At 48.2% G+C, this 22,405-nt stretch overlaps 10 protein-coding genes across 10 annotated transcripts; 4 read left to right on the forward strand and 6 right to left on the reverse strand.

Annotated features, from left to right (window-relative positions):
• Positions 1-1,659: 1,659 nt before the first annotated feature.
• Positions 1,660-3,104, reverse strand: POJ06DRAFT_79272 (NADH ubiquinone oxidoreductase subunit NDUFA12-domain-containing protein). The gene is made up of 6 exons (XM_056191565.1): positions 2,705-3,104; positions 2,631-2,646; positions 2,524-2,572; positions 2,398-2,461; positions 2,053-2,348; positions 1,660-1,974 (listed from the first exon to the last, which is right to left on the reverse strand). Exons 1-5 carry the CDS (start codon positions 2,803-2,805, stop codon positions 2,156-2,158), a joined length of 423 nt encoding a protein of 140 aa, XP_056045649.1. The 5' UTR covers positions 2,806-3,104; the 3' UTR covers positions 1,660-1,974; positions 2,053-2,155.
• Positions 3,105-4,204: 1,100 nt separating this feature from the next.
• POJ06DRAFT_79396 (uncharacterized protein) lies at positions 4,205-6,332 on the forward strand. Its single transcript, XM_056191567.1, has 2 exons — positions 4,205-4,613; positions 4,694-6,332. The coding sequence occupies exons 1-2, from the start codon at positions 4,394-4,396 to the stop codon at positions 6,028-6,030; spliced, it is 1,557 nt and encodes a 518-aa protein (XP_056045650.1). The 5' UTR covers positions 4,205-4,393; the 3' UTR covers positions 6,031-6,332.
• A 283-nt stretch (positions 6,333-6,615) lies between these two features.
• POJ06DRAFT_300087 (uncharacterized protein) lies at positions 6,616-8,290 on the reverse strand. Its single transcript, XM_056190707.1, has 2 exons — positions 7,770-8,290; positions 6,616-7,721 (listed from the first exon to the last, which is right to left on the reverse strand). The coding sequence occupies exons 1-2, from the start codon at positions 8,171-8,173 to the stop codon at positions 6,635-6,637; spliced, it is 1,491 nt and encodes a 496-aa protein (XP_056045651.1). The 5' UTR covers positions 8,174-8,290; the 3' UTR covers positions 6,616-6,634.
• Positions 8,291-10,090, forward strand: POJ06DRAFT_249074 (peptidase M24, structural domain-containing protein). Its single transcript, XM_056187117.1, has 5 exons — positions 8,291-8,543; positions 8,605-8,799; positions 8,881-9,371; positions 9,432-9,657; positions 9,712-10,090. Exons 1-5 carry the CDS (start codon positions 8,525-8,527, stop codon positions 9,948-9,950), a joined length of 1,170 nt encoding a protein of 389 aa, XP_056045652.1. The 5' UTR covers positions 8,291-8,524; the 3' UTR covers positions 9,951-10,090.
• Positions 10,091-10,339: 249 nt separating this feature from the next.
• Positions 10,340-12,018, forward strand: POJ06DRAFT_236827 (uncharacterized protein; the record flags this gene model as incomplete). The annotated part of the gene is made up of 2 exons (XM_056185921.1): positions 10,340-10,546; positions 10,606-12,018. 2 exons carry the CDS (start codon positions 10,340-10,342, stop codon positions 12,016-12,018), a joined length of 1,620 nt encoding a protein of 539 aa, XP_056045653.1.
• Positions 12,019-12,153: 135 nt separating this feature from the next.
• On the reverse strand, positions 12,154-13,868 carry POJ06DRAFT_79418 (Las1-like-domain-containing protein). The gene is made up of 2 exons (XM_056191568.1): positions 13,694-13,868; positions 12,154-13,641 (listed from the first exon to the last, which is right to left on the reverse strand). The coding sequence occupies exons 1-2, from the start codon at positions 13,799-13,801 to the stop codon at positions 12,289-12,291; spliced, it is 1,461 nt and encodes a 486-aa protein (XP_056045654.1). The 5' UTR covers positions 13,802-13,868; the 3' UTR covers positions 12,154-12,288.
• A 656-nt stretch (positions 13,869-14,524) lies between these two features.
• Positions 14,525-15,795, forward strand: POJ06DRAFT_193982 (ATP-NAD kinase-like domain-containing protein; the record flags this gene model as incomplete). Its single annotated transcript, XM_056184936.1, has 2 exons — positions 14,525-14,968; positions 15,019-15,795. 2 exons carry the CDS (start codon positions 14,525-14,527, stop codon positions 15,793-15,795), a joined length of 1,221 nt encoding a protein of 406 aa, XP_056045655.1.
• A 397-nt stretch (positions 15,796-16,192) lies between these two features.
• On the reverse strand, positions 16,193-17,907 carry POJ06DRAFT_280745 (nucleoside phosphatase family-domain-containing protein; the record flags this gene model as incomplete). The annotated part of the gene is made up of 2 exons (XM_056189900.1): positions 16,193-17,571; positions 17,625-17,907. The coding sequence occupies 2 exons, from the start codon at positions 17,905-17,907 to the stop codon at positions 16,193-16,195; spliced, it is 1,662 nt and encodes a 553-aa protein (XP_056045656.1).
• A 327-nt stretch (positions 17,908-18,234) lies between these two features.
• On the reverse strand, positions 18,235-20,586 carry POJ06DRAFT_79439 (PPPDE putative peptidase domain-containing protein). The gene is made up of 3 exons (XM_056191569.1): positions 20,340-20,586; positions 19,162-20,278; positions 18,235-19,103 (listed from the first exon to the last, which is right to left on the reverse strand). Exons 1-3 carry the CDS (start codon positions 20,397-20,399, stop codon positions 18,574-18,576), a joined length of 1,707 nt encoding a protein of 568 aa, XP_056045657.1. The 5' UTR covers positions 20,400-20,586; the 3' UTR covers positions 18,235-18,573.
• Positions 20,587-20,894: 308 nt separating this feature from the next.
• POJ06DRAFT_249083 (regulator of G protein signaling domain-containing protein) lies at positions 20,895-22,295 on the reverse strand. The gene has a single exon (XM_056187118.1). It carries the CDS (start codon positions 22,187-22,189, stop codon positions 20,993-20,995), a length of 1,197 nt encoding a protein of 398 aa, XP_056045658.1. The 5' UTR covers positions 22,190-22,295; the 3' UTR covers positions 20,895-20,992.
• Positions 22,296-22,405: the final 110 nt, after the last annotated feature.

A 22,405-nucleotide genomic window follows, 5' to 3' on the forward strand; every position in this document is an offset into this window, starting at 1 on the left:
CCACCATTTCCCACACTCATTCGGTCTGACTTGAAATAAGAACTATCCGGTATCGAACAATTCAATGCCAATGAACCCTATGCCATGACTGACAGTGCCTGCAATAACGCCGGAACAATGGCCAATATTGAAAATTCTACCTCTAGAAGTGATCAAATTAGTCATAGTACGTGAGGCGCAACACGAGGCACGCGACGGAGTCTGGAGGCCATTTTGGGAGATAATTCCCGTAATTGGAAGCCCATGCCGCCCCGTTATCTAAATCAGCCATGGCAAAAAGCAAGGACTCTACCCTCCGGCTTCCGAGACTTCCTAGCTAGACTACGCAATATTACATATATATAGTCCTATCTCCAGAAACAAGTTTTTCAATTTCCTGCGAGTGTATATATGCTCGTCCAAAATGTGGTCGGAGCTCGAATCTGTTGATTAAAAACTTCGCTGATAACAAGGAGCCATAAAGGGCCGACAGATAACTGTGTGCTTTAAGCTCGGACCCGGTCGCCAAACATAGCTGCTCATAGCTCCACCGACCAATGCGCTGAATGCGTAAGGAGCTTATGCGCTCTCTTGGGACAAACATAATAAGTATCATAGTATAGCGGCGAAGTGGCCGGCCCAGCTCTCTTGTAGCGACAAGCGGTGACCGGACGGCAAATGGCACATTCAATTGTCGATCGCCGAAGCTGTGACTCATCACCTTCCTTGGAGGCGCGGCGATGCACGGCTTGTTCTGCGGATGACTCTAGCAGTATGCAAGTCTAGTTCGGTGGGAGATAAATCCAAAACCTTCGTCCTGCACCCCGAAAGCCGCCGTTGCATTGCATCGCTACTTCGGCCACGTATCATAATACGTAGCTCGCTAAGACTTCCTGCGATAAGAACCACGATCAACAGCCGAGACAAGCTGGAACTAGGTTTAGATATTTCTCCAATAATTCGTTCTTCTGCCTCAATCAGTTCCCTCGCTGCGTCCGGTAGTCCGCGGAAATAAGACGCGTTCGTATTAGCTATGCTGTGCTGTTGCCAATTGATTGCAAAGCGTTAATTGTGATGGGTATCTGTGAGATATTCCGGACGTGTATAATGAGTGAGATTCGAGTTGCAAATAGTGCAGAAGATATTTCAAATGCAATTGCATCTGCTCACGGACCATGTGCACCTACCGCTCGGTCCCAGGTCCCAACGGGTCCGGCCAGTACAAAGGAGTTGATGCTAGCCTGGCAGCGCTATTTGACGTGAGACTGAATTTCAATTATTAATTGCGAATGAATAAGGATCCTTTAAACTGATAGGTGCCCTGTAAGATTGATATTTGTTGAGCCTTTATCCGACTTCCGACCACCTCATTCTTCCCGATGGAACACAAGTTTTCGGGGCTTTTGATACTATCAATCGAATCCATCTGAACGAACTTCGTTGTTATACCTGTCTAGATAAGACTCCAGCTGATTGGCTGCCCGTGCCCGGGTTCTACTTATCTAGTGAACAAGTTAGGTATATATTCGGCTGTGAAGACAGCGGCCCGATAATCCTTGACAATGGGCTTATATTCCTATACAAAAATGCTCAATTATAAATCCTATATACACGCTGGACACTAGTCAGCGTTGTGGACGAGTCGAGCGTTTACTATGGGACTGTCAGCGACAAGAAATATATAGACTCCAGTGCTGACTAAAGGAGCATAATATGTGCATTTCGTGGAATCGCATCCGTTGTTAAACACGACCTACGAAAGCAACTGCTCGACGCGGACGAATGACACTTTTCCGATTTTTTTAATTCCAGATTAGTCCAGACTTTACAATGAATAGGACAAATCCGACCGCGGCTTGAGAATGCAATGTCCCTAATCGAATCGCATTAATTCGCATGACACCACTTCTCAGGGCATTGGGTACTCAAACGATCATCTCGTGTTCACTATGTGGCCGTTGCCGTAGATCGCATCAATACGAAAGCAGTATATATCTGAAGCGCGTACTTATCAGCCCCCTAGGAATCACAGTCTCGGCCGGAATTCAGCACTTCGAATCAGACGCATATTACCGCTAGAAGAATTCCCGGAAGACAAAGTCTATGCTCAATCTAAATCGAATTAAATTGACATAAACACCCTAATCTAATTACAATTAATCCCAGCCATATGCATTTACGCCGTCCGCTCCTTCACTGTCGGTGACCACATCGAGACCTTGGGTTTGACTGTCGAGTATGGCACGTATGCGTTCCTGGTGCCGGTACCATTTGGCACAACTTCGGGCGTCGGGTACTTTCGGACAGTTTTCTGCTCGGGGCTGAGTTGATTAGGAGGAGTGTCGACAAGATATCCCAACCAGCCGTGCCTTTTCAAATCAGTTTACGACCTCTATAGTCCTGCACACTTGTACGTACCAGCCTGGCTCGATCTGGGAGACGTCGTAATACCACTCCTTATATTGGACCCAACGTGTTCTCACTACCACGACGTTAGCGTTTCCGTATGGCAATATCTGCGATCCCCTGCCTCAACAAACATACTGTGAATTTCGTCTTCCGTGGTATTCTCGAAAAACTTGTTTCCATATCTCTGGAGGTCGAGTCTCAGCGCTGCCAACAACTGCTAATCTGCGGATACTTGAACTTACATCGACACCAACAAGCCTACAATCCCAAAGTCAGCATTTCAAGCATAAATCAACGAACCCCGCAACAAACTAACCTTCCGTATTTGGTATCACCGATAGCATTAAGCTGGCGGAAATAATCCTTGAGGCCAACTCGGCGAATGTTGCGAATAACACGAATCAAACTCGACGACATTGTAGACTAATCCCAACTACTAGTGACAAATTTGGTAGTCGGGATATATTATTCTCCCGGTCGGTAGCAAGATTATTACCGACGTGAGTTCTATACCTTCGTTTAGGTGGATTGCCCGTTAATGCAAAGAGTTGCCCGTTGCCCGAGGGTTGCGATTGGCTCATATTGTCGGTGACAATATTGGCAATATTACCTTAACAATATGCGAGTAATCACGTGCGTCTCAGGACTAATGGCACTTGCCATATTCTCTGATAACTCCACTAGTTAACTTAACTAATATTGAAAATACTGTACTATGCATAGATGCTACCAGTTGATATGTAGCGGCTCTGAGTAAGCGCATAACCTTTGACGCAAGGCTAGCTCTAACTTCACTATTGTCTTACTATAACATTAATGATCGTTCCCGAGATTGGTCGATAGTGTATATACAATGCCTGCCAATGGCATACGGAGAGTATATTCACATGATCGTACGGAAATTTTGTAGCTGCAGACATTATAAATGCAAGAGAGAACGTTTGTCTCGAGACTGGCAGATTATGATGGCGAAACGCGACGTTTCCGACGATTGCCAACAAGGTAAAGCCTATTCATTAATTACGATTATAATGTTGATGGAGTGTAGAGCAAGAGAGATTGCCGCGTTTGCTGTTGCAGAGGAAGGGTTCATTCTCCAGTTTGTCCACTAAACAAATGCTATAAACAAGACGAAATTTTAGGCGTGCGTTCTGATTATACTGATCAGACTTGACGCGTGGGCGGCTAAGAATACAGATTAGAATCACATACCTACTAGGACTGTCGTTGGCCAGATGCCAGGAAGGAAACTGATAGATTGAGCAAAAGATATGCCATATACTTACGAGTACCTTCACAGGCCCATGTTTCACTTTAGCCATGTGTAACAGGGTCGACTAGCAACATTATATCGTCGTCCAGATTGGGCCGCATGCTATAAAGCTCGCTGCTAACCAAGCCGGATTGAGTTTAGCCGCCTTCCGATGACGGTGCCAAACTCAGATAGTTCATAGTATAATTAGTATTAGCGTGGCTTGGATGGACGCTAAACCTTACGAAGCGATCACTTACTTATTCTGGGACAATATCTCCGGCTGCTCAGGAACAATACGCACGTGGAATGTGTCTCTAATACGAAGCCATGACAATTTTCGTATCAATTAAATAAGTCTGATTTGTAATTATAGTTCAAGATAGGAAATCCAAAAGTTATTCGGGTCAAAGCGAGTGCATACACAGCTCTGTACATACCAATGGAACTCGGAATATTCTGCCTGTGAAAGCGGCGTCGAAGTGGAGTGGGGTTATCGGACGACTTTGGCGGTGTACACATTACCAGTGAACGCTTATACCCGAACTTTGTGTAAACAAAGTTCCCGTCGCGAAGACCATCGCTCTTTGCTCTTGTGACGTTTCCTACTCTTTGTCGACGTAGTTTCCGCAACCTGACCTGCACATCAGAGTTCATTGCTCCGCACTCCTCGTTACTAATTTCCCAATCTCTTCGCTTGCCAGCTCGTTTCCCGGTCTCGCCATTGCAACATTTACGGCAACAACCGCACAGATGTCCCAGGGCCCGGTCCTATTTTTCTATGAAGCGCAACAGCCGTTGCCCAACTCTGTCTGCATCGCAGGCGAATTCAACAGCTGGTCCCCGGCTCCTCTTTTGTACACTGATGCGTCCGGCAGGTTTGAGACGACGGTGATACTGGACGAAGGCAAGAGCTACTGTTACAAGTATGTTGTTGACGGTACCTGGCTGCTGGCTCCCGATGCTGAGACTGGTAAGAAATTCCCCAGAGCTGATGCTGAATTGCATTCGTTGCGACAGAAATGCTAACCCGGGCGCAATTGTGTGGTTTAGCGTGGGACAATGGCATTGAGAACAGCGTCGTCCGAGTTACTTCCGATAAGTTTCTGAAGTCTGAGTCCGAGTCTGAAACCGCAGCTGAATCTGAAGCTGCTACCACGGAACCAGAAGTTCCCGTCCATGAGTCAGAGGCAGTCGCTACCGAATCCGAAACACCCGCTACCGCGCCAGAAGCACCAGCCACTGAGCACAAAGCACCGGCCGCTGAGCCGGAGGCAGCTTTCGCTGAGTCGGAAGCACCCGTCACTGAGTCAGAAGGCCCCTCGGCTGAGCCGGAGGCTCCTACCGCTCCAGTTGCTCAACCTGAGGCCGCTCCCAGCGGACCAGAAATTTCCGCGTCCGTTATTACTAGTGAGGGTTATGTTCTGGTCCAAAAAACTAATGGCGTGGTAGCCAACGCCGCCAATACTGAGATGGCCGGTGAGACCAATGGCGAAGAAGGAGCCGCTCCAATTGAGGGGAAGGTCGAGGACGTTGCTAAACATATCGAGGCTAAGGCTGAGGAGGTTGCCGCTGCGGTTGAAGGAGAATCCAAAGAAGCTAAAGCACCGGTGGAGGCTAAGGCTAATGGGGTTGCTGCAACTGCGGAACAGACAGGTTCATCGATTACCGAGACTGTTACCAAGACTGTGGAGAGCGCGATTGTCACGGCCTCTGAGGTGGCCAGCAGTGCTGCGACGAAAGTCGCAGAGACTGCTGATGCAGCCAAGGAAATTGCGTCCGGCGGTATCATCGCCGGAATAGAGGCGTTAAAGTCAAGTACTATTTCTGATTCCGTTCCCGATATTGCTGTCCAAAAACCATCTGATATTCCTGAGGATGTCAAAACGGAGTCGGAGGCGGAATGTTCGCAAGCGACTCCTCACATTCCAGATCATACGACCGCTCCTTCCGATATGTCTAGCATAGAACGTGTTGTCACAGCCAACACTACCATTACAACCCCTGAAATGACTACGCCGGTGAAGGAGGATGCGAACAAGAAGTTTGTTCCAGATGCGATAATCCCCTCTTCCGTCCCAGAGGTGCCAGCTGAGACGTCCGCATCAGCTACTCCCGCTACTCCGGCCGAGCCATCAACCGAATCTCCGAATGACCCTGCTGCTCCCGGAGAAATCAGCACCGGTATGGACACCGCAATCTCAATACCAGCTGGCACTCCAGCTGAACCAGAATCAGCCCCAGCGTCCGCTGCTCCAGCACCGGGATATGACACTGCGACCAAGTCAAAACAGCCCGGTCTTTTCGACCGGATCTACGAATTCATTTCGACATCTATTCTCGGCAAGCTGTTCCAGTACGTGTTCTCAATCTTCAATAGAAGCGCGTAGAAAATCAAGAGCTAGACCAGTATAAAAGTTTGCTTTCAGAATAAGATATTTAGAAGCCTTTGTTTGTGATTCCCAACATTTGGATTTTGTGTTTTAGAAAGGTTTTTTTTGATATAATTTCTACTTCTTGCGACATAACTGGAGAGTGATAATCTTCAGATGTTTCACGATTTATGTGTTGTTTAATTGTGCCTAATTTTGGATTGGATTGTGTATTAATATTTGGTTGCTATTTCTCCCTTTCTTATTCTCTTTGCGATCTTTGCAAAATTAATATGTAATTTTTCTTTATTTTTCCTAGTCTACTCACCCTAGTCACTCATTTATCGCATTTCAATTTATATATTTTGTACTACTGTTGTAATGAGCTTGTGCATTTTGAAGCGATATGACTATTGTTCTAGAAAATGTTTGAGAATCAATCTAACAGGTGCACAAAGCGGTTTAAACAGCTAATAGCATTGTACTCATCTCCTGTACTCGTTTGAATGGAGTGTATGGTCGTCTGGCAGACAAATTTATTCAAATGTATAGGTACAATGTTGCACAGTATAACCATAATAATACAATAGGTAGTTACAGACTCAAAAACATAATCTTACATCTATTTGCCCGCATTTGGGCCCAACTTTGATATGTTCGCTATCATCCATTCTTTTAACTTCGGACCCTTCAGCCGGACTATCAACCTTCCTTCATCGATTCCTGGTGTCGGACTGACGCGGACGGGAGGTGGCGGTGGTGGTGGTGCAGGCGGTGCGAATTGCGGTGGTTGTGATGCCATGGTGTTATGTCGTGTTCGTCTGCTGGAGTGATACTGTGTTTCCTGCCGCTCATCGTCTAAGGATACTGGCTGTGGCGGCGGTTTTGCTCGTTCTACCGCACCAGGAAGGACGGATGATACTATTGGTGTCCTGAAGGTCCGCATTGGCTCACGTAGGTCTGGCAGCACTACGCCTCCCCGTCGGCCAACAGTTCGGCCTTGTCTTCTCTTCCATCTATTTTCACGTTCACTATCTTTATCGGCCTTGCCCAGCTCGGCATCCGATAACTCGTAAAGTACAGGAGTAAAGTCGCGTAGAAGATGCCTTGGCCGAATGAGTTCAGTAACCGAAGGACACATTTCACGTCGAATTTCGTCATCTTCAACAGGCCGGCCATCAAATGGGTGCCCAACCAGCAAAAGCGACTTTGTGAACAGCTGTGTCTGCTCTCTTATGGAGTGTGCAATTGCGGTTATAAATTCACTAGGCAGACTGAGTTCCTGACATAACTTTAGTGCAAATTCTTCCGGATTATTATGAGGATCGTTTATGTCCCATTCGAATTGATCAACCAGGTTGTGCTGTCCAACAGTGATGTCAAGTTTGATAATGACGCGCATGTCGTCATCTTTGTATGCAGTATAAGGTAGTGATGGGTCGACTGTCCTCGCAAAATTCGGGTCGAAAATATGCGGGTGAAACTCGTTGACTTGCTCCGAGATGGCCCTTGCTATTTGCGGAGCATGGTGCAGCGGGAACGTGTAGTCTTCGCATAGATTTTCGGCAAATATGTCCAGCGGAATCGTGCGCTCGTGAAGATTCCACGTGAAGGTATCGCGCAGCTTCTCTTTATCGAATTCCAGGTCCAAACGGACAGGTACAAGATGCTCGTCTGCTTCTGATTGTCGTTTCATATCTTCCCGACTTCTAAATGACAGTTAGTGGTCACTCCGAAGACTCAATTCATCCACGCACATTCTCAGTTCCCGCGACATTCTTCCCACCGGCCGCCGATCCCTTGGCCCAACAATACCGGCCTTGAAGTTGGTATGGCCGTTGCCAAAGCCGGCATAACCCTGGCCAAAGACGGCGCCAGGATTTGTCTGACGGAGTAACCGTAGGCCCTCGTAGTACTCGATCTCCTGGCGCTTTTGGCGGAGAAAGGAAATGTGGCGGTCAGTGTGGTCTTTGAAAGCAGCGGCCTGGAGAGCATCGCGGGCGACGTACTGCTCGTAGTTGAGCTGCTCTGTCGTTTTGCGTTTGTCCGAGGTCGAAGAAGGGTCCCCCACTGGAGGTGTTTTTGCCGCAGTGGAAGGGGTGGCCACAGCACGCGCTGAGGAGTAGGAACGGTCAAGGCTGGTGCCCGGTGGGGCTGCCATCTTGGGGGTCACCGACTGAGGGACAAGAACACTGGAGCTGGGGTTCTGAGCCGCAAAAATGAAGGACGATGACGAAACGAAGCGGATGCGCCGTGGGGTATGAAGCGAGCTCGGAGCGCAAGCGATGAGATTGCTTTCTCGATCTTCGTGAGCCGACCGACTTCCGCGCCTAACCTAACTCAATACGTCGAACAGACGCCGCACCACACCTTCAACCCTACACTTAGGGCTATTTCGTCAATCGTCACTTGCCACGAGACTCGTGAAGGTGACGGGAATCTGCACAGTGGCAGATCTTTCGTAAACTAAGGACGACAGATCCACTCCTCATCCCGTAGCACAGATTTCGCAATGGCAGATTCAGAAGAAGGTGCGCATACGAATTGTGACGGACCGGTCAGTTGCACTGCTAACTCATCTCAATATCACAGTCGACTACAGTTTGGCCAACCCGGATACACTTACAAAGTACAAGCTTGCGGGCGAGATCTCAGCCAAGGTCCTGGAGAAGGTGAAGGCCGCCTGTGTCGATGGCGCCAATGTGATGGAAATCAGCATTCTTGGTGACAAGCTGATCGAGGAAGAGACCGCCAAGGTTTACAAGGGCAAGAAGGGCATCGCAAAGGGTGCGTAACATTGAGGCCTAGTTTGCTATCTGGTCAATATCACTTGATCTTCTTAGTAACGTCCTGACTGTCCGTGAATAGGCATTGCTTTCCCCACTGCGGTCTCTCCCAATCACATCGCAACCCACTTGTCTCCTCTCCCTACCGAGCCCGAGTCTGAAATAACTCTCAAGGATGGTGATGTGGTGAAGATCAGTCTCGGTGCCCACATCGACGGCTTCGCCGGTATTTTGGCTGACACCGTTGTCGTCGGCACCGCTGCAGAAATCACCGGCCCCGTCGCCGATGCCATCAACGCCGCCTGGTACGCCTCGGAGTCTGCCATTCGACTCGTCAAGCCTGGTAACAAGAACTGGGATGTCTCCGATGCCGTCTTGTCTGTTGCGGAGTCCTACGGAACCAAGCCTTTGGAGGACATGTTGTCCCACCAGCAGACGCGAAATGTCATTGATGGCGCCAAACGCATTATCTTGAATCCTAGCGAAGGAAAAAAGAAAGGCGTAGATACTGTCACGTTCGAGGAGGGGGAGGTTTACGGTATTGACATTCTCATTACCACCGGCGAGGGCAAGGTATTTCCTCCTAACATGCTCAGATTGCGTCAAGATCTTGCTAACATGGCAACACTTCAGGTCAAGAAGTCCGAATCTAGAACTACCATCTACAAAAAGACAGATAATACTTACAGCTTGAAGCTTAAAGCCTCCCGAACCATCTACTCCGATATTCAGAAGAGGTTCGGCCCTTTCCCATTCACGACTCGAGCATTAGAGGATGAGAAGAAGGCTCGCATGGGAATTCAGGAGTGTACTCAGCACGAGCTTTTGATACCATATGACGTCTACGAAGACAAGAAGGGTACGAGGATTGTCCTCTGACTATGTTCTGTGCTCGATGCTAACTGATGCATAGGCGAGATAGTCGTCCAGTTTTTTACGACCATTGCCGTCACCAAGAATGGAATCATCAAGATTTCCGGCCCTGCCACCCCGGATTTGTCCAGGTTTAAGAGCGAGAAGAGCATTACCGACGAGAACTTGCTAAAGGTTATTGCGTCATCGCTGAAACCCAGCTCAAAGAAGAAAAATAAGAAGAAGTCGAAAGCGGCTGCTAACGGTGATGAGGCTGCCACGGCTAACGATGCCGAATAAATAGCGGAAGCATGATCTTTTCTATTAAATTTGTTTATATTTAAAAGTTGAATAGCCATTGTAATAAACAAATTCAGATACTTCTGGAACTATTTTTGGTTATAGCATAACGGAGTTACAGATGCATGCATCATAGAAAATACTTCTCTGAATTGGCCTCTATTAGTGGCAGCGATCAGTATTACCTCTTGCATCGCTTATTATACAAAGCGCACTAAACACTATGACGCATGCGGAGTAATACACGCAAACTCTGTGGCTCGAGTTCTGCGCCGCACGGCCAGGCAATGAGCAACAGTGTTCCCTTTCCGACGCTGAATTGCCTACAATAGCATCGCGGCTATCCTGACTCCAACTTCGGTGTAGTACGTTCGGGCTCGCTGCTTCTAATGGCGAAGCGGAAGGTATCATCTGTTGAGGATGATACTCAAGATATAGGGCCGTCTAGTAAGCAGCAGCGCCTTAGGCATAGCGACTACTTCTGCAAACTAAGTGACGAAGCGCTACTGCTCATCTTCTCGTATCTATCTAGTGGAGACCTTGCTACGTGTGCCAGTGTTTCCAAGAAATGGAATACACTATCAAGCGATTCACTGGTATGCTTCATAATTTATTCGGCTGCCGCTGTGGAGAATAAACACTGACCGCCTTATAGGTTTGGAAGCGGCTATTCTACTCCCATTTTGTGGAGCCGCGATTGCCAAAAAGGGTCTGGAATCGACAATTCTCTGAGGATAAATGGTTTCATCGTACGCGCGAACATGAACCTGACAGTGAATGGAAATCGCTGTACAGGCTACGATACAACTGGCACAAAGGTCGCTGCTCAGTTGGGACGATCTACGTATCATCTATGCCATCTGATAAGCGAGATGCGAAATTCGACGGGAATGAGAATCTGATTGTTAGATTCAGGGGACGGTCAATATTTACGGTTGATAGTGACTTTGGACTACGGGCGTGGGATGCCAGGGGCGTCTTGCAATCGACGGTGGCGATCCCGAGGGCGCATGTGGACGCACATGGTCATGCGGCAGCCTACGGCCCTCCTTCTGCACTGTATATTCATACGCAATCAATCCCTTCGTCTGCCGGACAGTCAGATGTGACAGTAATAGTTGGATTTACGCGCGGTGGCTTTGCAATATTTACAACTCGAGATGACGACTACCGAAATTTCGGCCTCCTGTACACGCATTCGCCAGTAAGCCATCATGATCCAATCACTGCAATAGTCTATGAGTATCCATTTCTGGTGACACTTTCCCGCAACCAGATAATGAATATATACTGGTTTCAGCAGTCGGCCGATCGAAATGAACACAAATCTGTTGCAAGTGCGACCTTAGTCAGCTCGCTGAAGTCACAAACTATCCATGGTCCAGTATCTCTATCGATGCGCAAGGCTGCCTATAACAAACGTGTATTTGCGACCATTGCGTACTCACACCCATTTCTATCATCCAGCTGGACCGTGGCTATACAAGAAATTGAATTAGATCCCGATCGCGGACTCGTGAATCTTCGTGCTGCCAGCTCGCTGCCAAAAGAGTCTCCAATAATTGGGACGAATTCTGGGTCTTTTAGATCAAGAAGGGCTCATTCGTCGGGCCTGTTTGAGCTTGACTGGGGTTTCAACGAGACTTTGTCGCCGCCTACGTCGCTGTCATATTCACATCCGTTTTTACTAGCTTCGCACGCAGATAACACACTCATCTCGTATCTTGTCAAGAGTACAAATTTAGAGTTGACGATAGGCGAAGGAAAGAGGCTCTGGGGCCACACCTCTGGAATCGCTCACGTGGAAGTGAAAGATCGTGGGAAGGCTGTCAGCATTTCGAGCAACGGATCCGAGATTAGGGTATGGGACTTGGAGTCATATCCGTTGGGTCGGTACGAATCTGTTGAGAGTGTGAAGTTACGGATTGGAGAAGAAGACATATCCGAAGTGGAAGAAGATGTAGAGGGTATTAGGTTGGGCGAGTTCTTTGGGTTTGATGACGAGAAGGTGGTCGTTGAGCAAGAGAAAAGGCAAGGAAGGACAATTATGTTGTATGATTTCACGTGACGAATAAATATGTTCTCCAGCTGAATATATGATTGTCAGTACGCAGATTATTGTACTGGGACGTTAACTTGCCCCTAGCACCTGCTCAATAACAGACCCTTAGATCTATACGAAGTGAATGAGCGATCCTTCTAACGGGTACTGTTAGGATAAAGGGAAAAAGCGGGAATACCGTGAGCATCAGAATAGATTGTGCCTGCTTACAAACCACCCCTTTTCGTACCATATTTTACAGCTACTGATGAAGAACAATGCATGCAGCCAGCATGATTACAAAACACCAATAGGTCGCGCGGACCAAGACCCATCTAACAGCGTCCAAGAGCTGATCTCCTTGTCTCCATCATGTGCAATTGTCGCGGTTCTAGCACATTTAAGTTTCCTTTTGTATTGTGCAATTTTCTCCGCGTTGTTTTCGATGATCTCAATCGTCCTGTCTAGTTTGTCCACATCCGCTCCTTTTCTCTTCTTCTCGGGATTTCCACTTACGACTTTCGTACATAGAATCCCAACTTGATTAGCATAGGTGTCGACTAATGCATTTATCGGATCATTGCGTCCGCTTGAACAATGCTTTTTGGCGAGTTTGAGGAAGTCAAGTAAAGTAGGCGTCGGAGGACTCAGTCGTAGGCACAACGTCACGAATCTGGCGTAAGAAATTGAAAACCCGTGGATAGCATTGCCAGACTGCTCAGCAGACATTGAGGATGTATGTGACAAGATATGCTGAATCCAATTTCGCGCGTGAGATAATATCGGAGGTTCGCTCTTGTCTCTGCCGAGGTATATGATCGATGCAGATTCTTCTGATGTCGATTGCTGCAGTGATGGAACGTAACCTGATTCGTCCGTGGTCTTGTATGATTTCACAACTTCTTGCAGACATCGCTGAAGTAATGCTTCCGTTACTGTTGGCGCTATGTACTGAAGAAGTGGTGAAAATAGTTTCAAGCTTCTCCATGACGTTGTATCTTTGCGGATACCATGTGAAAATATTATATCGACGCCCACTGTGCTAAAGGCTTCAAGCTTTTGCTCGGATAATTGCGCCAGGACTTTTAGAATACGCCAGTATGCTCGCCCATTGGCGGATGAAGCATTCGATTTATACTTCACTTCTGCAAAGTTCGGTAGCGTAACCTCAAGGGCGCCGTCATCATCCTCGCCGTCGCTCATATCAGTGTCCTCCGTGCCAAACGTTTTGATCCACTCCTCGATACACTCGACAACTCTCGTTGGTCCTCCATTCTGAGCATCTTGCAACCGCTCTATTTCGGGGATCCAATACCTAGACCTCAGCCACTCCACCGCCTGCTTCGCCGCATGTCGAAGAGCATCTAAACTCGGCAAGCTTTCGTGAGTGCACGCATGCCGTAACTCCACAAACATTGTAGGCATGCCAATTTTCAGAGCAAGCGCGTGTAGCGGCATCGCGAATTGTGTAGTCTGGTGCGGATCAAGAAACCCATTCACGAATCGAATTATGGACGCCGAGTACGACAGTCGAATCGCTAGTGTTTCCTCTTGGGCTGCAGATGCAGCATCGAGTAAAATCGACGAGATTAATAAGGCCGTGCATTCTATTCCGTAGGGAACGTGACCACGAGTGTTATACGCTTTCACCTGAAAGAGTCAACTGGGCAACTAATTAATAATCAAGCGCAGACTGACTGACCAGCGATATAGCTTTCGGCCGTTCATCAAGGGAATCGTAAATCCAGGTGTATAATTGCTGAAGTTCTGCTAAATCACGGTATGCTACCGACCTGGGATGTCTCGACATCCCGAGACAGACAGCAAGCAGTATTGTAAATGTGAATATTGCAACTTTCACGTATTCTTGGGTTCCATGTATTCTTGCGCCAATTTTTGGAACCGAGAATTGGGAGTTTAGACGCGCACTACACACCGGGTAACGGCTGTGACGACATCGACACAAATTAGTGGAGATGACAATGCACTGCGGCAGCCCACCACATCCTCTTATTCCTGTTAATCTCCCCATCTTCGCGTCCTGATCTCCTGGTCCGCAACAGCGATCAGAGACTATCGTAACCATTCCAAAAATTCAGCTACATCGTCTACAAGTGGCATGGCCGCTGCAGATATCGGGCCACACGAATTGCCAGACCCGTCGGTCGCAATCGGACTTGGACAATGCGAAGCGATCGATGAAGACAACAGGTCGACCTCGTCGGAAGGCGACTCACGAGGCTTTGAACTCATCGTCGACCCCCGACATCGCATGGCGCGGCGCAGGCGGGCGTCCATGGTGAATAAAAACGAGATCTCTGGAATGAAGTCCCACGGGGGATGTCTGCTGCATACCTTGCTTGATACGCAGCGCGAAACGAGGCGAAAGTCGCAGGATTTGTTTGGAAGTACAATGGGAATTGGAGAAGAGGGTGAAGATGGCGGGTATGCGTCCGCGGCGGATGAACTAAACGAACAGCAGAGCCGCCTACCCCCCCGGAGATTGGGGCCACAGAAGCGTCTGAGTCGGAGTATGTCCCCGCCGCCGGAGTTGTTCGCGAAAGTGAATAACAAGAGTACCAGCAATCGCGTGCCAGTTCGAGAGCTTCCGCCCAGTACGGGATATTCGCGGCTATTGACCAAGAAACAATTGGCGGACATGGCGTTTAGTGTTCGCGATTTGAGCAAGTATCTAGGTACCGTGAAGATTAAGATGCGCGTGCGAAAAATCCTAATTATCACCAAGATCTGGGATAAATCAACTATCATTTACACAAACCACCTTGTGGACTGGCTTTTGGCAATACGTGAAGCGATGCCAAATTTTACAATATACGTGGAAGACGTGCTAAAGGAGAACGAGCTGTTCAATGAGAAGCAATTGCTATCGGCGGACAAATCTCGTCATGATAGACTGAAATATTGGACTTCGGATCTTTGTGAGGAGCATCCTCAAATGTTTGATCTTGTCATTACGGTATGAACGATGTCTTTAATTTGATGGAATATAAGCTAATTGGTCTACAGCTTGGAGGAGATGGTACTGTTCTATACACTAGCCGGCTATTCCAGCGCATCGTACCCCCAGTTCTCAGTTTTAATCTCGGAAGTCTAGGCTTCTTAACTAAATTTGACTTTGCGAACCACCAGAATATAGTGCGCAAGATGATCGACGAGGGTGTCATAGTCTCTTTGCGCATGCGCTTCGAATGCACTGTCATGAAGGCAATCGAAGACAAGGACAAGTCAACGACCAGGAATCTTGGCTGCGAGATTCTAGATACGGTCGAATCCGAGGTCACGCATGAACCAGGAAATACCTATAGTATCCTCAACGACGTGGTTGTAGATCGAGGTCCCAAAGGCACGATGTGCAGGGCTGAGCTGTATGTTGATGACGACCACTTGACGACCGTTGAGGCAGATGGTGTAGTGATCGCGACGCCCACAGGATCGACTGCGTATTCACTTTCGGCTGGTGGATCGTTGGTGCACCCTGATATCCAGGGAATGCTGGTATCTCCCATCTGCGCGCATTCACTATCATTCAGACCGCTGGTTGTGCCCGACAACGCTGTCCTCCGAGTCGGCGTTCCATACGGAGCACGAACAACAGTGTGGTGCAGCTTTGACGGAAAGGATCGAATCGAACTCAATGAGGGTGATTACGTCACAATTAGCGCATCAAGGTTTCCGTTCCCGATGATTCAGAACAAGCGGATAGGAAGTGACTGGTTTGAGAGTTTGCGGGAAACATTGAACTGGAACCAACGGCAACAGCAGAAGGCGTATACTAATATATGACGAAAATACGAATTGTTACCAAGGTAAGGGCCTTTGCCTGGTTATGTACTAAAATTAGTTGGCTAGGGCGGCTGTCGAACTAATGGAACCGGCAGGGGTGGGAATAACATTCTGTGAATGATGGTGAATTCTCTATGTATGTATTCTTTGTTGATTAACTATTGCGAACCCCATTGTAATAGTCCCCGCGTTATCAATAATGTATAATAGAAATTGGTTGTATAGTTACAAGTAGCAGGGGGTCAGCATATAACACCAAAATTCATCACATATCTAGTAAAGCATTGCTCATATCAAACAAGACCCAATTTTCTATGTCATTCTGCACAACGTGCTGCCAAATGAAAAATAGAATTATATGCAAGCAAAATAACGAAAGCAACCACTATCTATCAATCTAGCTGATCTGCTTGACCTTGCATTCCCAACCGGACGAGCCCTGGTCGAGAAGGGGAAGTGAAGCACCAAGACACCACCCAAGCTCGTTTCCTTTAAGCTTCTTCGCAATCTTGACTTCGCGATCAAGCGGGATGTCGTATCCGCTGTGAAGAATGGAGACCATGAAGTTGAGATCAAGACACCACTCGGGTCTGTCTTCCAGATCCTCCAGCGCTCCAGGGATGGCAGCGAATCCGTCCCACCCGGGCTGACCCTTGCAGACTTTACCGGTCAGGTCTCGAAGCTCACTGAGCGAGAAGCTGTGTGGCATGCCGAGAGGATATGTCCGATCGTAGAAGTAGGAAAAGATGTAAATATCCTCACGAGCGAATGTTCGGGACAGTGAAGGTTGGTGGACACCATTGAAACTGCATGGCGGCACCGGGCATTCAGCATCCTTTTGGAGTACCTGCTCAGTCAAGAAGCGGCACTGGGTGGCTGATGGCTCGCTGGGACCAGTCATGTTGACAAGGACCTTGGTACCTTCAGTAATTTCAACCTCGACTTCTCGGCGCATGCTGGGGGGCAAGCATGGATTGACGATGCTCGTTGGTACCGTCTTTGAATTTGCCATGGCGTTTTTGAGAACAATGTCGTGGACTTTCTTGCGAGCCTCCATGAGGCCGTAGCCAAGATGTGAGTGTTGATAAAGTGTAAAGTGGCGGCCACCAAAGTTGAGGTCGTACTTGTGGTCTCCTGCGGTCATCTGCTCTGGAACACCAGAACTTGAAACGGGGAATGTAGGCTCGAAAACAATTTGAGTCGAACCACCGCCCAGGTCGAAAATGGCCGCAGTTCGAAGATCCTCCTTACTGCCAATATTGCCTAGCAAAAAGTTGGTGGTGATCCAAGCGTACACGCCCTCGTCACTGCCGTCCATAATGGAGACACCATCGCCGGACACAACGGCAAAGGGATACTTCTTCTCAAGGTGAGTTTTAACAGCCATCAGAATCTTCTCGCTGGCGACAGCTCCGAGAATACGCAAGCCAGCTGTGGCCTTAACCGCGATTGGAGTGCACGCCTTCATGTCGTCCGGAACCTCCTTCATTGCGACTGCAAGCAGAGGATCCAAACTTTCCGCGGCTGCCTGGGGATTGTCAGGATAGCTCGAAAGACCAGGCTTGGTCATCTCGAAGACTTCCCGAACGAGTTGGGGCGAGCTTTGGCAATTGCTGAATTCATAGACATGGATGCGTGAACCAGTCGAGCCGGCGTCGACCATTAGAGCATACTGTGTAACTGGTTTCTTGCCATCATGCGACCGCAAACAGGTGCCCGGTGCTCCCCCATCGGTGACAGCGCTGGAACCAGACTTAAGATTTGACAGTGAATGGTCTATTACTCTATTAGAGATAGTCGCCTATATAATCAAAGAAAAGAAAATGTACCTTCAACGAATTTGGTGACGGATTCTGATGGGTTGAGAAACACGATCAATCCGACTAAGACAAGGACGCAAATGATGAGAGTCTTGCCTAGACGGCTCTTAGCTGCCTGGACAACCGATACCTGTGGAGTTTGGTGTCTTGTTGGTGGCGTAGACGATTTGTCGTAGCTGAACGCCGTGGTATTGACCGAGTCTTCGGAATTGGATCTGAAGGATAGGAAGGAGAAGAGATTGGGCCGACGCCTAATACCATCGGCGTCGGTAGCAGAAGGCGGGAAAGACATTGCCGAAGACCGCGCAGCAGGCGACAACTTGTCTACGTGCTTATGGTATGGGACACAGGACTAACAGACTAACGAACGAACTGTAGCGCTGGCAGTATGGAAAAATTACGGAGCACGATTATGGTCAGGAGGTTCGCCCCGTAGTCGCACGCGCAGCGCTGCTCAGGCCCGAACCGGATTGTGTAGCCACCGCAGTAATGTGACCACCAATCGCGGGACGCCTATCACCTGCTTTAAACGGCAGACCACAGTGCACATTTATGAGCCGCTGAAACTATATCTGTGCAGCATCCGCAGCCACATCTGCTGCCGCACGTCACAGCCACATGCCCCTGTGTCACCGCCACATGGAATTTGGATTTTACCTTTCATTTCACTGTCTTATCTGTCTCCTTTGCTGCGGTCGTGTGAGTAGTCATGCGTGTTTATTAGATACGATTCCTCAGGCAGGTTCACAGAAATGTGGTTCAACCGATATCTTGGAAGTTGTTGCAGTCGATGAGCCCTACAACTTAGGAATTCAAGTATCCTACAAATTCGACTTCTGATATCCAAAGTGACAAGTACAGCAGCGTGTCCGGGAACAAGTCAAATAATATCTATTGACCCTGGGTCTACCAATCCAAATTAACTCCTATTGTCCAGCCAAACCACTAGCTCTTTAAACTATTCAGGTGCCAGCAGTAACAAAACTTCATCGCACAATCCCTTCACCGCAATCGGCTCATTCTTTTTCCGCTTGACAACATCTCTCGCCTCGAGACTATCGCAAATCGCAAACAGCTCCGAATCCCGGATGTTCGGCGCACAATAAAGCAATAACCCGAGTGCCGTCAATAATCGACTCAAAGTCTGCCCTGACTCGGTTTCTCTGTCAATCCCTTCAATCAGGGCAACAACTAACTCGATACTGATCTCCCCGAGAACTTCTTCGGCGCCTTCTGCACGACGTCGTTGTCCGTGCGCCGTAATGTTGAAAGCTAGTGATGAAGCTGCCAATCTTACATTTGAATGCACATCTAACAGCGAGCTCGTAGTTAACTGCGAGAGTTCGCCCCCCAGCTCCTGGCATAGATGGGGGACGAACAAATGAGACGTGAACAGATTGCATAGAAGCTGTAATGTAACAAGGCGGACCTGGTACGACTTCTCGTCGTCACTCGCAAATTCTATAACACTTCGTAGAGTCTTATGCTCTATTCGTGGAAATAATTAGAACAAGTCTTATCATAGTTCTTAATCTGGAGTACTTGCCTGACTCTTCCGCAAACCATGAGCCGACCCTAACGTCGATAGCCGCAACACGGAATAAATCTATGATTGGGAATAAAGCATCGCTGTTTGCTCCTCTCTGGATCTGTTCCTGTATGAAAGCTGCCCATAAATGCAGATCTGGTAGCGCAGCCTCACGTGCCCCATGTGCCTCGCGTTCTTTTATGAACGTGATAACGCGCGGTAAAATCTGATCTTTAATCCCTGCTATCTCTAGCTTTGCGATGATCTTATCGAGCGGAGGGATGCGGGTATATGTAATCGGGTGACTCGAAGTGCCCAGAATATTCGGCAGCGATAACTTTCTGTGGGAATGCGGTGGATATGCGATTTGGATCAACATATTGATGTTACCCTCCAGTGTAAGAGGCGAAGCGCCCTTCCAGTCATCGACCTTCTCGCCGTCGACATAATTTTGGAACGTCGGCGTCGCTGTGATTTGCCATTGTTGTGAAATATCATAAGCTTGGTTTATGTCGACTTTGACGAAGACGCATTTGTCGCCGTACATCTCCGCCAGTTCATCATATTTCGGATACGCAATCCGGCAGGGCGCACACGTCGACGATGTAAAGAAAACCGACACACAGCGCTTCCTCTTAATCAGCTCCTCTAGATGACTGGCAGAGGTAACGTACAGTACGTGATGACGAGGTTGCGGCTTCAGCGGAGGTTGCCGAACGGGAGCCGGAGCTGAAGGAGCGGTAGTGATGGGCCGCAATGACTGCTCAATCATTGGCTTCATTATTTGTCCAAACGGAGTCTGCAGAACCTCCTGAGGGAGCCCAGTAATATGAGCTGGAATATCCTTGCCCACCAAAAATTGGCACAAATCTTGCGAGAAATTGTTGCAGTTGTGCATGAATAAGTCGTAGTTCTCAGGACGATAGATATCCTTCAACGACTCGATGTATTCCGATAGTACATCTTCTGGAAGTGAGCTCTCGCCCATATCGACAACCTCAAGCGGCTGTCCATGATGAGTGCCTCCAGGAACTGACGTTTGTACGCCCGCTCCGTAGTAATATTCAACTCCCTGATAGGTCACGCTCGTGTGCCAAACTCCATCTATTTGCTTGCCAATAAATTGCATCGACATCTATGTAATGAATTAGTCGGAGCCTAGTCACCTCTGATATATTGACCAATAAGATACGTACTTGTCGGGCAAGGCCTCTCGACAGGTCGTAAACATATAGCTTAACTGGGAATCCGGTCATTTTGGCTATCTATTAACAAGCCCTGCCTAGGATCACTGAAACTAGGAAATTATGCTATGTAGACCGAGAGATATCTCTACAACCAAAATCGCCTATGGATCACGTCTAACGGAAAGGAGCGAAGGTGGTTCAATTTGCGGCGAGTGCTGACGTTGCCGGACTTACTCGGCTTCCACGAGCGTCGATGGCGACGGCGCTGCTGTAGCCGTGCGCTAACAGGACTCACAGACTCACAAAATATCCCTAGACTAGAGCGCCACGAAGTATGCGGCGCCAATTTCACTCCCCGATACATTTGGAAGATCAAGGTTACAGCTCTTAGCTCTGTGTATAACACGTGTGGGAGCAGCATGGGCTGCGAAGGTTGACATTCCGGATAGTAAATTTAGTTAATTTTTGGCTAGAAGTCGGCAACGGACTTGAAATCGAATGATGGCCATTGATCGCAACCAACGAACCTTGAAGCAGTGGATCTGTCAAGAGTTTTCGTAATAGATCACATTAATAAATACATTTATTAAGGCATTTCACAGCGAGGACTGAACTACACGTTATACATATAATGTGTATCTCCCAACCCAGCAACAAATCAACTAAATCTCTATGCCCAATTCCAAAAACTTCGCTGTGCGCATGAATTTCGGTACGGAATCTGACGCCATGAGCCTGAAGACCTGCATTCTTACTTCGTTCAGCAATTTCACTATTTCAGTCAGCTTATTGACCGAGGTGGGGATCAAAGCTGCGTATTGCAGACCAGAAATAGATAATGTGTCTACCTCCTCTGAAGTCATACGCTCGCGAACGCGCTGCCGTAGTAAGTCATCAATGTTGACTTCCGACGCCGATCCGGGGGCCAAGAACGCGTGATACACTACCCACGCTTCCGACAGGCAGACGTTGACTTTCTGCAGCGTAGGAATCTGGGTTTTCTCCAAGTCATGGAACTGCGCTAGCAGCTTCTCGCTCTCCAAGTAGAACGTCAAATTCTCATCACAGAAGTTCTCAGCCAAGTGTTCTCGGAAGAGCAGTCGAAGTGCGGGATCCCCAAGAATATATTCCAGTCGCGATTGTTTATTGTCTCCTACTATGGCAGATGAATGACGGTGCGGACTACGGCTATCGTTGCTGGTTGGGAATTTATAGCCATTCCTATGATGTCGTCCGGACCCACTTGACGGCCATCCAGCCAAACTCTTGCCTTTTTCCGACATGCAGTAATATGCGTTCTTCTCCATCACAAATTTCTCTCCCATTGCCATTAATCGAGAATCCGCTGGAGTGATAAGACCGTATTTGAGAAACCCTGCCAGAATCATTTGCGCTTCGGCTACAAATATGATCGACGTACAATCCATTAGCCACAATTTGCCCGCAATGCCGGAGAAGCAGTTGTTGTACTCTTTCAGATGTACCCGCTTTGAATCATGTACATGCACTCCAGCTGAAGACTCGACATACATGTCAGAGACAGAGGAGTCATCAGTATCAATGGATTCTCGCGTGAGGATGGACGACACTGTGTCATAGTGGGCAGTGGGAGTGCCATAATGAGTCTGATGGTGCCCGGGGCCCAACGCCACAGTTGTAGTTGAGCTCGATGGACCTCCAAATGGCGGACTGGAATGTCCCCCAAGAGGTTGCGACTGCGAGCGGTGAGAGTACGCACGGCGCATTGGCGTCGTGTTTGGCTTATGTCCAGCAAATCGTTGGAAGACGATCTGTATGACGCTTTCTGAACTACTGATTTGATCCGAGAGCGGGTCTCTCTCCAAGTACATAAGCTTCATGCTATTGTTTTTCGACTTCAATAAATCCACCACATTTGGAGATGCCACACCATGACGCTGGCTAAATGCATCGACGATTGCAATGCCTTTTGGTGTCAACTGAAAGAGCATTTCATGCTTGAACTTGCCCTTTTCAGGATCATTAGCGCACCTAATGAGCCGAGCGTTCAGGAACAGCTGCATTAGCTCGGCACCGCTGCGTGCGTCAATTTGATA

The sequence above is a fragment of the Lipomyces tetrasporus genome (genome assembly GCF_029532465.1).
Source record: "Lipomyces tetrasporus strain NRRL Y-64009 chromosome Unknown POJ06scaffold_3, whole genome shotgun sequence".
Classification (NCBI taxonomy): Eukaryota; Fungi; Ascomycota; class Lipomycetes; order Lipomycetales; family Lipomycetaceae; genus Lipomyces; species Lipomyces tetrasporus.

Coding starts and splice junctions, on each gene's coding strand:
- POJ06DRAFT_79396 (XM_056191567.1), top strand. CDS start 4,394: ATGTCCCAGGGCCCGGTCCTATTTTTCTATGAAGCGCAACAGCCGTTG. Junction 4,614..4,693: donor GGCTCCCGATGCTGAGACTG/GTAAGAAATTCC, acceptor TGTGTGGTTTAG/CGTGGGACAATGGCATTGAG.
- POJ06DRAFT_249083 (XM_056187118.1), bottom strand. CDS start 22,189: ATGAAGCTTATGTACTTGGAGAGAGACCCGCTCTCGGATCAAATCAGT.
- POJ06DRAFT_79418 (XM_056191568.1), bottom strand. CDS start 13,801: ATGTCGAGACATCCCAGGTCGGTAGCATACCGTGATTTAGCAGAACTT. Junction 13,642..13,693: donor GGCCGAAAGCTATATCGCTG/GTCAGTCAGTCT, acceptor TGACTCTTTCAG/GTGAAAGCGTATAACACTCG.
- POJ06DRAFT_79272 (XM_056191565.1), bottom strand. CDS start 2,805: ATGTCGTCGAGTTTGATTCGTGTTATTCGCAACATTCGCCGAGTTGGC. Junction 2,462..2,523: donor CACGGAAGACGAAATTCACA/GTATGTTTGTTG, acceptor ACGTCGTGGTAG/TGAGAACACGTTGGGTCCAA. Junction 2,349..2,397: donor TCCCAGATCGAGCCAGGCTG/GTACGTACAAGT, acceptor TGATTTGAAAAG/GCACGGCTGGTTGGGATATC.
- POJ06DRAFT_79439 (XM_056191569.1), bottom strand. CDS start 20,399: ATGACCGGATTCCCAGTTAAGCTATATGTTTACGACCTGTCGAGAGGC. Junction 20,279..20,339: donor CGAGAGGCCTTGCCCGACAA/GTACGTATCTTA, acceptor TTCATTACATAG/ATGTCGATGCAATTTATTGG. Junction 19,104..19,161: donor ATGGTTTGCGGAAGAGTCAG/GCAAGTACTCCA, acceptor TTCCACGAATAG/AGCATAAGACTCTACGAAGT.
- POJ06DRAFT_249074 (XM_056187117.1), top strand. Junction 9,372..9,431: donor TTACCACCGGCGAGGGCAAG/GTATTTCCTCCT, acceptor GCAACACTTCAG/GTCAAGAAGTCCGAATCTAG. Junction 9,658..9,711: donor CGTCTACGAAGACAAGAAGG/GTACGAGGATTG, acceptor ACTGATGCATAG/GCGAGATAGTCGTCCAGTTT.
- POJ06DRAFT_300087 (XM_056190707.1), bottom strand. CDS start 8,173: ATGGCAGCCCCACCGGGCACCAGCCTTGACCGTTCCTACTCCTCAGCG. Junction 7,722..7,769: donor ATGTCGCGGGAACTGAGAAT/GTGCGTGGATGA, acceptor ACTGTCATTTAG/AAGTCGGGAAGATATGAAAC.